General features: G+C 39.6%; 2 protein-coding genes across 3 annotated transcripts in view; one reads left to right on the top strand and one right to left on the bottom strand.

Moving 5' to 3' along the window:
* The window catches only part of LOC138043654 (ubiquitin domain-containing protein 2-like), an 8,927-nt gene extending 6,032 nt beyond the window's left edge, over positions 1–2,895 (top strand). The window contains exon 3 of the mRNA XM_068890025.1: positions 2,100–2,895. Within this exon, the coding sequence (XP_068746126.1) occupies positions 2,100–2,497 (398 nt within the window). The 3' untranslated portion in view covers positions 2,498–2,895. The remainder of the gene's footprint in view (positions 1–2,099) is intronic.
* An 8,007-nt stretch (positions 2,896–10,902) lies between these two features.
* The window catches only part of LOC138043653 (erythroid differentiation-related factor 1-like), a 35,555-nt gene continuing 31,457 nt past the window's right edge, over positions 10,903–15,000 (bottom strand). Inside the window, exons 25-28 of one of the 2 annotated variants that reach the window (XR_011131301.1) lie at positions 14,914–15,000; positions 13,845–14,012; positions 12,460–13,252; positions 10,903–12,307 (exon numbers count right to left, since the gene is read on the bottom strand). The exon at positions 14,914–15,000 is cut by the window's right edge and continues 72 nt beyond it. Coding sequence is in view for 1 of the 2 variants with exons in the window: in XM_068890024.1 (XP_068746125.1) it covers positions 12,647–13,252; positions 13,845–14,012; positions 14,914–15,000 (861 nt within the window). In the remaining variant the exon portion in view is untranslated. Of the gene's footprint in view, positions 13,253–13,844; positions 14,013–14,913 lie in introns of both variants that reach the window. The other variant, XM_068890024.1, reaches the window with a different exon arrangement.

The raw sequence follows: 15,000 nt of genomic DNA, 5'->3' as shown, positions 1-15,000 counted from the left end.
GCTTTAAACATTATCGTGTTTAAATAAAGGTATATCTATCTATCTATCTATCTAACAAAAGAATATTGTATGTGGTGGTCATTATGAAGTACAGTGTAGGTCTATGATTGGCTAATTTAGCAGGCAGCATTCTACATTGCAGCCGCTGTTGGGTCTGCTACATTTGAAATTTTGAAGCAACATTTTTAGCAAGAATTAGTTATGGATGTTGTTTATGTGTAACAAACGCATGAAACTGTTGCAAGCAACTTTTTCAAAATGCCTGAAAGATTTAAGGTGCTGTTACACTGTGAAATATGGTTTGTGCAACTTGTCCCACGACAGTGTCACCAAAACATTGTCTAACAGCGCCCTTACCGTATTCCATTTTCGGATTTTGATGGATGTCAATCATATGAATATTCCACTTGACTTCAACTAGTTTCCCTTCATGTGCATCAGATTACCTCAGAGTTACAATGGATGTCTCGTTCAAAACCTTGTTTTCTCAGTCTGTACTGTAGCTTGTGGATTGTCGTTTTTTGCCGTTGATATATGGCCTGCACACTTTGCACTTGGGCCATAAATCAAAGGAAAGAAACGTGGTCTGTAACTTACAAATTGTGGACCTCAAACTCTTTTAGTAAGAGGTGTGATTTACATGTATCTGGAATGTGGTTGGCCAAGAGCTCATAGTTAATTGTGGAAGTCAGTCAAATTAGCAGATTAGTTAATAATTATCTGGAAAAATTATTATTATTTGCAAGCAGATTATTTAGTAAATAAACCCCTTTGGGCAGCTGGTATGTCGGCTTATAGTGTCTGAATGAATATTTGACCAAGAAGCAAAGCTTCAAGCTGGGTAAATCTCTCAGGCAAGGACATTATCAACCAACATACATGAACATTGTACCAGCAAGCCAGAAAGGGTTTTATTTCTTTTATAACCCTCCCATTTTCATATCACCCTTGTAAAAATCCAGTGTTGATCTGATGGTGATGCTTTGTGATTTTTCAATGCATTGTTGAAAATTTGACTAGAAAGAAAGCCTGTCTCAGGAAATTAAAACTCAAATCTTGAGATATTAAAATTTAGTCCCAAACAAAAGGCATCATCTTGAGGCTCTGGGGAATAAGCTCATACAAATCCTTATATTTATTCCCCAGAGGCTTATTTTTTAGGACTGAATTTTAATATGTCAAAACTGGTCTATTCTCACTATGACCTGAAAACTTGAAAACAAGGTGCTTTTTTGCTTACTGAAAAAGAAATTTCAACCTTAAAAGACAGAATGTGCAAAGTTTGGATGACAGTGTTTTCAGGTGTGGCAGGAATTTTTCTCTTCTTTGAATGCTTGCTTTATTTTATAGTAATTTTTAGTAAACACAGTGTATTAAATTCTCTTCTCTATAAAATGACTGTTTAAGTTTGCGTAGGATTAAATCACTTAAGTCCACTCTTAACTTTCTTCACCCTCTAATACGGTGACAACATATTTTGTTGACTTTCTTGTACTTTCCAGAACAGCATTTGCGGCCTTCTTTTTAAATTGTCACCATCACTGGACTCCAGAAAACAAGTTTGTTTTTCTTCCATGTAAAATGAAAATTCTTCCGTTGCCTTTCTTCCGCTGGCTTTGTTTCTTTTCAATGGAAATTACTGCCACAGCATTTTGCAGGGCAAATATCCATGCTTGGGGGTGCATGACAGGGGTTATTGCGTGATAACTGTCCTGTGAGTTTGCACCGCGTGATGTAAATTAGCCGATAGAATCGCCCGAAAAATTCGTGGGTGGGTTGTAATTAATAATCTTTTTACAAGGAAGTATTTGGACAGACAAAGTGTTGTTTGGAAGCTACAAATGTACATAGAGAGGTTGCGAGTTCTGTTATCCTTATAATGACTTTCCTCTTGTAAAACCAGACTTTGAATAGTTAAAACCTCTTTAACTAGAGCACCTACATGTATACATAGAGGTGAAGAGTTTAAGGGTGCCCGTTTGGCTTTCAATGAAAGAAGCTTCAAAGTCAAAGGAAATTCCAGTAGCAAGTGAAGACAACTCAGTGTGACACATACTTATGGCTTGAATAACCAATTTTTGATTTTTTTGATAACTTAGGGTCATTGCAAGATGCTTATGATGAGCTTGGCAACAGATATGTGCTCCCAGTTTACTGTATAAGCAAGCCAACAAATTTAATCCGAGATGAAGATGTCAGTGGTGAGACTACAAAAGAGGATGAAGATGAAAATGAAACTCCTCCAACTGGAGATGAACTTTATGTTAAACTTCGCTTGTCTTCTGGCAAGGACTTAAAAATGTCTGTATATACCTCAGATACTGTGCTCAAAGTAAAGAAAAAGCTGCAAAAGGTGGAAGGAATTGAACCATCAAAACAGAGGTGGTTTTATGCTGGCAAAATGCTCACAGACAAGACGACGATAGGAGAAGCAAAAATCCCAAAAGGTTATGTTGTACAAGTTATTTTGCCACAACCGACCCCTGTCGAGAACTAGAAAGCCAGTGGAAAGTTCATTGGACTTCTGATATTGTAGTTAGTAGTTATTTAATGATAAGTATACAAAAGAGAATTATTTTTTAAGTAAAGCTAATTATGTGGTGCCCTTCTTTAACCCTTAATTGCTCAAGAAGTCTACCTGTCACAACTAGTCGTCTACTGTCAGCCAGAGTAAGATTACTGGTATTTAGCAGTTTGTTGAGAAAGATACTGACTAGTGCTGTAAGGTGCTAGATAATAGCAATGTGCTGTGTAGGAGGGGAGATGGAAGGGAAGAGGAAAATCTGGAAAGGAGGAATCTCCTTGTTTTCCACACGTTCTTCTCGTACTTGCATGCCACCATTATTCTGGTTGCTGCTATGAAGTCTACCGTAATAAATCATGTTGTCATCACGATTGTCACTGTTGGCCGTTAAAAGATTAAGCATGCCCATAAGTGATATTGTGGGGGGGGGGGGGGGGGTTAGGGCAAGTTCACCTAATCAGATTTTCCTAGATACTATTTTTTTACCAAAATGTGTTGTAACAAAAAAATTTTTTTTTTTTTTGGACCTTTTTTCCTCTTTAATACACTATAAAAGTTAGTGCTGTGACTTAATCTAGTGAGAAATGTTATGACAATGCCGGGTTTCTTCAACAATAGGAAGGAAAAATATTGCAGTTTGTGGTGACCCTTGCTTGTTACTAGCTTGGGGTAGAAGGAAAAAAAAACTGTCAAATTTCGTTGTCAGTCCATAAAAAAAAAGAAATATAGAGGAGAAATGAGACGGTACGATGCTATAGGTAGGAGAATTTTATCTTAGTTTGTCTTTACGCGCTACTATGATATAAAAAAATTACTTCCTTTTTTTCTTCAGATTTTGACAGTGTTTGTTTAACACTTGAGGAGGCATTGTGGCCCAGTGGTTAGGGTGCTTGCCTTGAGATCCGGAGATCCCGGGTTCAAGACCTGCTCTGACCACTTGCTGAATTTGTTCCCTGGTAGTCCCTGGTTCAACTTTCCAACTGCACTTGTAAATAGCCTACTGGTTTGCCTCCGGCCAGTTGGGATTCTTAACAGTTGCTGTTGTTGTGTTCTGTTGTTTCATTGGCCCTGAAAAGCCCCTATGGGGAGTGGTCAATTAAGTATGTATGTATGTATGTATGTATTGGCAGAATTTTGAGCTTTGATTTTCATTGAGTATAAGTCTTGGATTTCACAGTCAGCCATTACTCACGTTCAAAACTGACCGATTGGACCTCAGAGGGTTGGATCCAATAAAAAGTGACGTCAAAGGCTCACTAGCTAACTTTTTCAGTGTGTGAATGCAGCTTATTGTATATGCAAAACACAAGTTTAAAAGTCTGAAGCCCAAAACTCCCGTGCTGCATATTAATTCTGCGGCATACACATGCATTGCATTCCTTGACGTCATTTTCTCCTCAATCCAGCTCTCTCAAGATTAAGGTTAGTAATGGCGAACCATTATAGGAAAATTCCAGTTAAAATAAAGAGGACTGGTGTCTTTTTGAAATCAAGGCTTAAAACTTTGGTTGCTTGGTGTTTAGTTAGCATAGTTTTGAAATTCAAGTTAGAAATTTGAATTTTTGGCCATAGTAGCACTTAAAAAAGTTAGGTGAACTTTGTGTCTTTTGTAAGTATGAGAACTCTAAACTTCTTTTTTCAAGCAATGATTTTGTTTTTTGCTGCTTCCAATTATGTGTGGAGTGACAGTTGGCAAACCATAAAAAAAAGAAACAGTCTGTTGATAAAAAATTACCCAATCACAATGCTCTATGTAAGATATTAACCATTTCGCTCCAGCGATGAAAGCAAATTATGAAATCCAAATTGTCACTTGGAATTTGACCTTCTGTGTCTGCAAGTTATTAAATGGCACAATACCCGAACTCCCATTTTATAGGCTTGTTTTTAAATCCCTTCCAAGAGTGACAGTCAATAATTGCTACTGAAGGACAACAACTAACGATTATCTAAATTAGGCTTGGGCCTGGCCAAACTTGTCCTTGTGAATAATATCTCACATACCCACAACCTGCTCCCGTTCTGGCCTTGTAGCTCAGTCGGTAGAGCAACGGTGATCAAATCTGAAGGTCGTGGGTTCAAATCCCACCCTGGTCAGAGTTTTTCTCTGTCCTTGTGTGGGCCCAATTCCAATACTAGGGTTGATCTCTTATGGAATAATTGGGTATAAAAAACTCCACAGTAGTGTTAGGCCTCAGTCAAACTTGGAATCATTACTGTCAATATGCTACTGAAGGACAACAACTAACGATTGTCTAAAGCCAAATGATTTACTGTCAATGAGGCCAGTTTAGGGGATGTCGATGTCCCCTTTTAATCCTTTTGTTCTATCTGATGTAAGACAACTTTATAAGTCAATGGGAGCCACTTTATGAGTGAAAGGGTGTTAATTCTCCTCACAATTTCTAAGAAATGTCATTCACTTACATGTAGGTCCTAAGAATGAAGATTATTATCAGCTTAAGAGGTGTGATCTTAATATAACATTAAATTATCATGACGGCCCAACAAAGAAATATAAGGAACTAGTTAGGAGAATGAACGTTTTGATCTTGGCAATGAAACGGTTATTCTCTGTCACTATTTCAAAGATGAAAAGGGATTATACTTATCTAATTGATCTGTATAGTTAACGCAATTTCAACATTAGAGAGATTTAGCCTCATTCAAATGCAAACATACTACTGAAAGTTGCACTATGCCAAAACAAAAAATAAAACTTGTTTGATTTTGGCTAATTTTTTGCCTCAGTGTTAGCTGCAAACACAGCACAATGCCTCAAAAGAGTTTAGAACAAGAGAATTTTTGCACTGTTATGACAAGCAGTAAACAGCTGTTCCCTATTTCTCATAAATGCAATGCTAAATCTCTCTACTGCATGTGGAACGAACCCCTAGTGATAAGAGAGGATGGTCTTGTTTGTGCAATTTTCAACAACGTTAATTTCATGTTTCTTCTTAGAATGAATGCAAGGCGTTGTATTTTTAAGATGAATTTAAAATGTGAAAGAATTTTTATTTAAGGCAGCAATGCTTATTTTTGACTTTAAATTTTCCATCAGTTACAACCGGTTACCTCACCAAGGGATTTCAGTTATGTAGTAAACAAGTCATTTTTGTTGGTTCAGATGAAAATGGATTTATCATCTATTAATCTGTATATGGTGTTGTGGCTCTACCTATAAGTTTGAGTTTATTGGGAGATGTTCAAATTATTTCCCCTTCACCCTTCGTGAATAATGATTTTGGCACCTTTTCAAGTAAACTAGTGGGACTCAGATATGGAAGAGCTTTCTTGGTGAGACTATGGTATGTTTCAGACTTAACAGGAGATGTTGTAAATATAGGGAAAGTAATACAAGTTTTTTGTTCTTTTTAAAAATTAAACCAAAGTGGTGAAAATGAGCAACCATTCACATTAATATTTTTGCATGATAAGAATATAAAACATAATTGAAATGTTTGCTTGTTGGTGCACTACTTTTTTGCCATAAATAACGACAATGGTTATGACCCATACTTCACCAAATGAAAGTAAGCTAGTGGGACCCAGATATGGAAGAAGTTTCTTGGTGAGACCATGGTATGTTTCAGACTTAACAGGAGATGTTGTAAATATAGAGAAAGTAATACAAGTTTTTTGTTCTTTTAAAAATTAAACCAAAGTGGTGAAAATGAGCAACCATTTACATTAAGTAATGGTCCGGCTAAGAAGCAGGCAGCCCAGCGGCAAAAGTACTTAGAAGCTGCTGCTCCAATCGAGGCATCTGATTGGCTAATATCGGAAAATGTCGAAAAAAGATGAGAAAAAAATGAAAAAAAAGCCTTTTTTGGATTTCTTCTTCCCCATGCCCTTGATCTCTGTCTCTCGGCCAAATTTGGGCATTGTTCTATGCGCCATTCGCCAATCGGCAAATGGCGCATAGAATCTTGACGATATTTACAAACATAGTTTTTGAAGGCATAATGATTTGTTCTACGAAACAGAATCTAATTTTTTAGACGGCAAGTCGATTACATTTTTCATTGAAATTCAAATTTCGCGCTTTTAGCTGCTTACACCAATGGGAACAGCCGAACTTAATTTGATTAAAAATGTTGGCACATTTTAACTCACCGACGCTATTGCCGCGGGCTATTGTTTTTCTGCCTGCTTCTTAGCCGGACCATTACTTAATATTTTTGCATGATAAGAATATAAAACATAATTGAAATGTTTGCTTGTTGGTGCACTACTTTTTTGCCATAAATAACGACAATGGTTATGACCCATACTTCACCAAATGAAAGTAAGCTTAGGCCTGGTTCAAACGTCGAAGTTTACCTCTGCCGAGTCTAATGCAAATGAGCGAAAACGTGTGAAGTTCGATCTTTGAACCGTCAAACATTCCCAGTAAAGATCTTTTTGGATTTGCTGCCAAAACTTACACGAGAAATGCTTGCAACGCTTAAGCCTGGTTTCCATATGATATGCGACACGATCGCCGACATATCTTGGGCATGTCAAAATTAATGAAATATTAAGCTCCCCCATTACATGTACCCCAATTTCGGTGACGGCACAATAGGGAGCTTACGAAACGACGACGACGCCGACGACGCTACAAAACAATAGCTTTATTGAGAAAAAACAATGGCTCTGCACGCTCTGCACGTGCGTTTTACATTTTGGTACATTTCTCTGCCGTCATCTCCTAAATGACGACGTGAAATGACCAAATTCAAGGTTCTGTGGAGGACGTTAGCACATGACGATGAATTTTCAGTTCTCTCTCTACGCTTCCGACCGAGTCATACCAGTTTAATTCCTCGACAGTTACTACACATTTTTAACGCGAAACGACATGAAATAGTTTCGTAGTGATGTGAATAACGCGAACTTGTATTTTTAAATGAAGTCCTCGTAGCCGTCGTCGTCCTCGTTTCGTAAGCTCCCTAACGGCGGTCATCGCCTCATGCGACTACACGTCAGTGATTTTTTAGGAGGGTGGGAGGGGTAGGGATAGGAGGAATCCATTTTCTCATTTCTTCTCTTTGAAATGCCGCGTGACGTAGCATCTACACGTATATCATCAATACACACTACTTGCATGCAAACAACTGTTGAGTACTTCGTTTTGCCAAAGCAGGAAGATTTGATAGACTTGTGTAGCAGTTGTTTTGATGGTCCACAATTGACTCGATTTCCTGTAGGAGAACAACACTGAACAGACTATGCAACAGTACAAAGAACGATCGCAGCTGCTTCAAAACCGTAACAGATACAGGTCATGGTAACTGTTGCGCAACTAGACATTTAGTCTACAATAGCTTTTCCTCTACCCTCTGTACCTTTTCAAAACCTTCGGGGGTAACCCGAGTATCGGGCTTTTACCCACTACCCGTCAGGAAGGATCAGGTGGGATCGGAGTGATACGCCAAGTAAAGTTATAACATATACGATGGAAACTCAATTATCTTGTCGTTACTTCCGTTTTGTTTTTGTTTTGCACTGCTTAAAAGTTTAGGGCTACTAACAGTAAAACTACCATAATTTAGTGGAAGTTCCTTTTTGTTTCGTTTCCTCAGAAACGAAACGTATCTATTTTTGACTTCGGGGTGAACTATTTACACGGTGAGGTAGAGTGGCCAATCAAAACAAAGTTTGTAATTGAAAATATAAACATCTATGAGATGCAGAGACAAACTTGTGAACACGTGAGCCGGAAGTACCGCAAGTCTTAATGTTGACAAGCACAAAAGCGAAGGAAATGGATCATAAATAGGAAGTTTTGACTATCTGAATGATTTTGGGTTACATTAAAACAATTTACTGTTGAAAAATCCAAAGTTATCTCTCTTCGACTCGTGTTAATGAGTAATGTAAACAATCTTCACGTGCAAGTCGCAATTGGTTTGTTTCACTTCTCATTGTTTGAAAAACTGGCGCGCGATTTTTAAGCCAATCACTGAGCGTAGCAATTGCAATCGAGGAAATACTTTCAACAGTCATTTGAAAAGCGCTCTGTGTGCTCTTCTAACCAATCATATTATTATTTTGTCGTGTTAGAGCGAGTTTCAATCGAGTGCCGTAAAACCAAAACCAAAGTAATTCGGCCAATCAGAAAGGACGGAGACAATCCAGTAAACCAATCAAAACTCGGAGTAATTACACGTAGGCAACACAAAGCGCGGGAAAATGTGCACGCGCGAGCCACGATTGGTTTTGGCTTCACTTCTGATTGGTTGAAAAAGTGACGCGAGAACTTTGAACCAATCAATGAGCGAAGTAATGCAAAACCAAAGCAATTCGCTAATTACTTTCGACACTCAATTGAAAACCTCTCTATCGCTGCCGTAGCCGTCGTCGTTTCCTAATTTCCCCAATCTCGCGCTACTTAGCAAAGTGGTGAAAATGAGCAACCATTCACATTAATATTTTTGCATGATAAGAATATAAAACATTGAAATGTTTGCTTGTTGGTGCACTACTTTTTTGCCATAAATAACGACAATGGTTATGACCCATACTTCACCAAATGAAAGTAAGCTAGTGGGACCCAGATATGGAAGAAGTTTCTTGGTGAGACTATGGTATGTTTCAGACTTAACAGCAGGAGATGTTGTAAATATAGAGAAAGTAATACAAGTTTTTTGTTCTTTTAAAAATTAAACCAAAGTGGTGAAAATGAGCAACCATTCACATTAATATTTTTGCATGATAAGAATATAAAACATTATTGAAATGTTTGCTTGTTGGTGCACTACTTTTTTGCCATAAATAACGACAATGGTTATGACCCATACTTCACCAAATGAAAGTAAGCTTAGGCCTGGTTCAAACGTCGAAGTTTACCTCTACCGAATCTACTGCAAATGACCGAAAACGTGTGAAGTTCGATGTTTGAACCGTCAAACATTCCCAGTAAAGATCTTTTTGGATTTGCTGCCAAAACTTACACGAAAAATACTTGCAACGCTTAAGCCTGGTTTCCATATGATATGCGACACGATCGCCGACATATCTTGGGCATGTCAAAATTAATGAAATATTAAGCTCCCCCATTACATGTACCCCAATTTCGGTGACGGCACAATAGGGAGCTTACGAAACGACGACGACGCCGACGACGCTACAAAACAATAGGTTTAGTGGGCAAAAACAATGGTTCTGCACGCTCTGCACGTGCGTTTTACATTTTGGTACATTTCTTTGCCGTCATCTCCTAAATGACGACGTGAAATGACCAAATTCAAGGTTCTGTGGAGGACGTTAGCACATGACGATGAATTTTCAGTTCTCTCTCTACGCTTCCAACCGAGTCATACCAGTTTAAGGACGGTGCCTACTAATTCAAAGGTATTTTTGCGCGGGTTCCTGAATATGCGGGGAAAGAAGATCTTAACAAGTGTTATTGAAATCCAAAAAGAAAATTGCGGTTAACCACGCATTTTTCAAAGATAATTAATCAACAATATTTGTGAAAAGCTTTAAATTACAAAGCAATGAATGGAGTTCTTTTCCAAATTAAAGCTTAATTATCACTGAAAAATGCACGGTAACTCCAATTTTCTTTTTGGATACCAAGAGCTCTTGCTGAGTTCTGCTTTCTCCGAATAGTTTCGAACCGCGCAAAAATATCCCCGTATTAATAAGCACCGCCGATAGGAAATCCGAGTATCTCGAGATGCGCAGAAAGTATGCCCAATGACAACAGTAGGCACCGTCCTTAATTCCTACACAGTTACTACACATTTTTAACGCGTAACGACATGAAATAGTTTCGTAGTGATATGAATAACGCGAACTTGTATTTTTAAATGAAGTCCTCGTAGCCGTCGTCGTCCTCGTTTCGTAAGCTCCCTAACGGCGGTCATCGCCTCATGCGACTACAAGTCAGTGATTTTTTAAGAGGGTGGGAGGGGTGGGGGTAGGAGGAATCCATTTTCTCATTTCTTCTCTTTGAAATGCCGTGTGACGTAGCATCTACACGTATATCATCAATACACACTACTCGCATGCAAACAACTGTTGGGTACTTCGCTTTGCCAAAGCAGGAAGATTTGATAGAGTTGTGTAGCAGTTGTTTTGATGGTCCACAATTGACTCGATTTCCTGTAGGAGAACAACAGACCAAGCAACAGTACGAAGAACGATCGCAGCTGCTTCAAAACCGTAACAGATACAGGTCATGGTAACTGTTGCGCAACTAGACATTTAGTCTACAATAGCTTTTCCTCTACCCTCTGTACCTTTTCAAAACCTTCGGGGGTAACCCGAGTATCGGGCTTTTACCCACTACCCGTCAGGAAGGATCAGGAGGGATCGGAGTAATACGCCAAGTAGAGTTATAACATATACGATGGCCGAAGTAAATGTATTAAAGAAAAACTCAACTATCTTGTCGTTACTTCCGTTTTAATTTTGTTTTGCACTGCTTAAAAGTTTAGGGCTACTAACAGTAAAACTACCATATTAAACTTAGTGGAAGTTCCTTTTTGTTTCGTTTCCTCAGAAACGAAACGTATCTATTTTTGACTTCGGGGTGAACTATTTACACGGTGAGGTAGAGTGGCCAATCAAAACAAAGTTTGTAATTGAAAATACAAACATCCATGAGATGCAGAGACAAACTTGTGAACACGTGACCCTGAAGTACCGCAAGTCTTAATGTTGACAAGCACAGAAGCGAAGGAAATGGATCATAAATAGGAAGTTTTGACTATCTGAATGATTTTGGGTTACATTAAAACAATTTACTTTTGCAAAATCCAAAGTTATCTCTCTTCGACTCGTGTTAATGAGTAATGTAAACAATCTTCACGTGCAAGTCGCAATTGGTTTGTTTCACTTCTCATTGTTTGAAAAACTGGCGCGCGATTTTTAAGCCAATCACTGAGCGTAGCAATTGCAATCGAGGAAATACTTTCGACAGTCATTTGAAAAGCGCTCTGTGTGCTCTTCTAACCAATCATATTATTATTTTGTCGTGTTAGAGCGAGTTTCAATCAAGTGTCTTAAAACCAAAACCAAAGTAATTACTTTGGCCAATCAGAAAGGACGGAGACAATCCAGTAAACCAATCAAAACTCGAAGTAATTACACCTAGCTGACACAAAGCGCGGGAAAATGTGCACGCGCGAGCCACGATTGGTTTTGGTTTCACTTCTGATAGGTTGAAACAGTGGCGCGAGAACTTTGAACCAATCACTGAGCGAAGTAATGCAAAACCAAAGCAATTCGCTAATTACTTTCGACACTCAATTGAAAACCTCTCTATCGCTGCCGTAGCCGTCGTCGTTTCCTAATTTCCCCAATCTCGCGCTACTAAGCAACGGTTACGTCAACGAAATGCAAATCTCTGCTATCGTGATTTCACGATTTCAACAATCTCGTTCGCGGCTGTACTAGGTGGACAAAAGTATTTTTTTGATGGTTTACGGTTGGAGAGTCCATAGAGAGGATATCCTAATATATAAAGAAAAAAAGTATACCACAAATAACATGGAGTTGATATGAAAAGTAACGCTTGTTCACAGGTATTTTCCATGTTTTCATTAGGAACCGGAAGGGCGGAAGGGAAGCCGACATCTCCTGAGCGCTTTGGACGGGCAGATATTCTTTTCGTCTTTCTTGTTCTTCCTCTTCTTTTTTACCCACTCTTGTGTTTCAATGACTTGTTTGCAAGTCGCATTCGTGTGATCAGATTAGATCGGATGTTCGTCACCCAATACAGTCTCAATGTTAACTGCTTCTTTGTAGATATGGATCGCTTTTTTGCGAGATAAACGTGTCTTGACAGAACTGGCACGTGTTTTAAAGTTTCGATATTCTTGCAATGTTTCACGTACTGAATGCTTCGATACTTTTCACCGAAAACTCAACTCAAATTTGTTGTACTGTGAAATATCTTTATTGACTGGTCGCTCGCCCTGGATCGCCTTTTCCTCTCTAACGATATTCTTCAACGCAACGCTCTTTCTCCTTGTACCAAAAACAATTCTCCAAGCACCAAAGTATAACACAAGTAACTTGACAGTTCCCAATTTCCCAGTTCGCTTCATAGCTTTTAACAACTCCCGGACATCAATTGCTCTGGAACAGCCCGCTCGTCGTTGTAGCAAGGGAATACATCTAAAACTATCAACTAGCCTGTTTCTTAATTTGTTCCAAGTTCTCAATCGTCTCTGCTATTATTTGACACTTCGCGAAAACATCTTCGTTTGTCTTTGAACCGCTCCTTCGTAGAGCCACAGAGTACATCCGCTTAGCCGTGTCCAGCCCTCCGAAGTCCTTATTTCCTTTCCCTTTGTTTTTCAGCGCTGTGTGCGCCTTCACTAGTTCTTTCAAGACATTCATAAGACGGGTTTCAATGATCGGGACCAAGTTGCGCAACTCATCGAAATTCGTTTCCAAATTACAGTCTGTTGGTCTTTCGTTACCCTCTACTGTTCCCGCCATGTTTGCGCTTCGTTCGCAAGGGCTTTTAGGTTCTTTGTCTTCCTTCAACGTCGCCGCATATTTCAAAGCATTTTTAGATACAAACAAATGCTCCAAAGCGGATTGTAAGGCCCGGATAGCTGCCGCTGAGCCACCGTGATGAGTAACATTGTATTCACACATGGCAACTTGTTCCAAGCAGATTCGTATGTACTCACAGGGATAATGTTCGGCTCGTACACACGGGGAAGCCTTGCCAAAAAGAAGCTCAGCGAGCGATCGCGCTTTTTTCTTTGACTGGTCAACAACCTAAGGGCAACAATGATGAAGAACGCCCTGGTTATAGCCGATCGTCTTGGCCCAATATCCATCCCCCCCCCCCCCCCCCGACCTACTACACAGACTGCTCCTTTTAATCTCCCTTGAGATGAGTTGTGATTCAGTTTATTTTAAAGTGCGTACACTCGGCCATGTAACTGCATGACACGTCGCTCTTGTTTAGTTTACAACGTATTTGACTTTCACTGCGTTTTTTTTCTTCACCGCAAAAAGCCCAAAAACAAGGTACTAGGAAGGAAAAAAAAGAAAATTTTTCTGTCTCCCTTCCAAGATTGTCCTGGGCACTTTCGTCTCACTTTTCCCACACTTCAACGCGCTTTGTTTTCATTTGTCGAGTTGCCGCGCTTATCTCGGTCTTCTTCGTGATCATTAGTAAGCACATTTACTTGTCACTTCACCAACGATTGATTGAAAACTCAATCTTTCATCTGGAGCATTCTGTGTTTAACCTCTCGATAAAGCCGATGAAACCCAAGTTGTCACCGATTTCAAGCAAAGAGGAACGAAGTACAATGTTGCAAAATCAAACCCTTAGACAGATCTTATGACTAAGACGACCAACCTGATTTCTGTAGGAATTGTGGTAAAGAGAAGCAAGACGGTGGTGTATCGAAAAAATCCGATAACCCAATTTCGTTGGAGACTGCATGAAGTACCACGTTGAGGTCGGGTAGAAAGACTCACACAAACGGAGCGCCTTCATCATAAGTTCAGTGACTTCTTGTTCAACCTGTTGGTGAAATGTTGGACATTTGAGCTGGTAAAATCATTCAGCTTCTGTTTGTTATCAGTGTTGTGGAGCAAAAAGCTAGCAACTCCGAGCTTGCCCACACAACATGTTTGCCCACAGACAAGGCGGTCAAATGGTTGCACTTTCGCGCAGACGCAAACCCTTTCGAGTGTCCAAAATAACCCTTTTTTGTCAATAGGCAACCTTGTTGTCAATAGGCAATAACTTTCAGGAATGTTTAGGAGAATTGAGCATGCATTTAAAATTACGTGCACTTCTCAACATAAGTGCCACGAGACGACGAACTAACGCACGCTGAGAAACCAGCTTCCAGTCTCGCCAGTTTAAACGTCGGCCCTTGGAGTTTTCTGCTATGGGTATGTTTAACGTTAATCATCAACCGGGTGGTAACTGGGCAGAAGTCTTGCATACCGCCCGAGGTCGCAGATTCCTTGCAAAAATAGGAGGAACGATTGCTGAACAATTTCTAGCGAGCAGATGATATAGAAAACAAGGGTGAAGCAATAATCGACGATTCATCGCTCAACGATAGCGTACGACGAAAGCGGACCAGATGACAAAACCCCGCCTGCACCCGGAAGCAAAAAATTGCAGGAATTGTTGAGTACCAAATGGATAAAGATGTTTAGGTTCAAAAGAAACTGTGGTGTTGCGTCGGCGGGGTATTGAAACACAGTACATGTAATGGGTTAATCAACTGAGTTGATATGGGACATTGTCCACCGTAAAGAATATTTAAAGTTGACGTTTCGACCGTTAAACCTTCGTCAAGGCGAACTGCTGAATACCACCTGCCTTAGAGTTCAAATGTGCGTTATTGGGAACAACGTTACGTTGTCAGCCTTCGAAACGTTTGGCACTGAAATATAACAAACATCACCTGTTCCTGAGCATAGGAAGACAGCGGAGCATAATCCTGCAGCAGCGTAGCCATGGTGAAATAGGAGCCAGACAGCTCCCACGTGAC

The sequence above is a fragment of the Montipora capricornis genome, chromosome 3 (genome assembly GCF_036669925.1).
Source record: "Montipora capricornis isolate CH-2021 chromosome 3, ASM3666992v2, whole genome shotgun sequence".
In the NCBI taxonomy this organism is placed as follows: Eukaryota; Metazoa; Cnidaria; class Anthozoa; order Scleractinia; family Acroporidae; genus Montipora; species Montipora capricornis.
The sequence above is the reverse complement of the archived record's forward strand: the minus strand, read 5'-3'. Positions and strand labels throughout refer to the sequence as shown.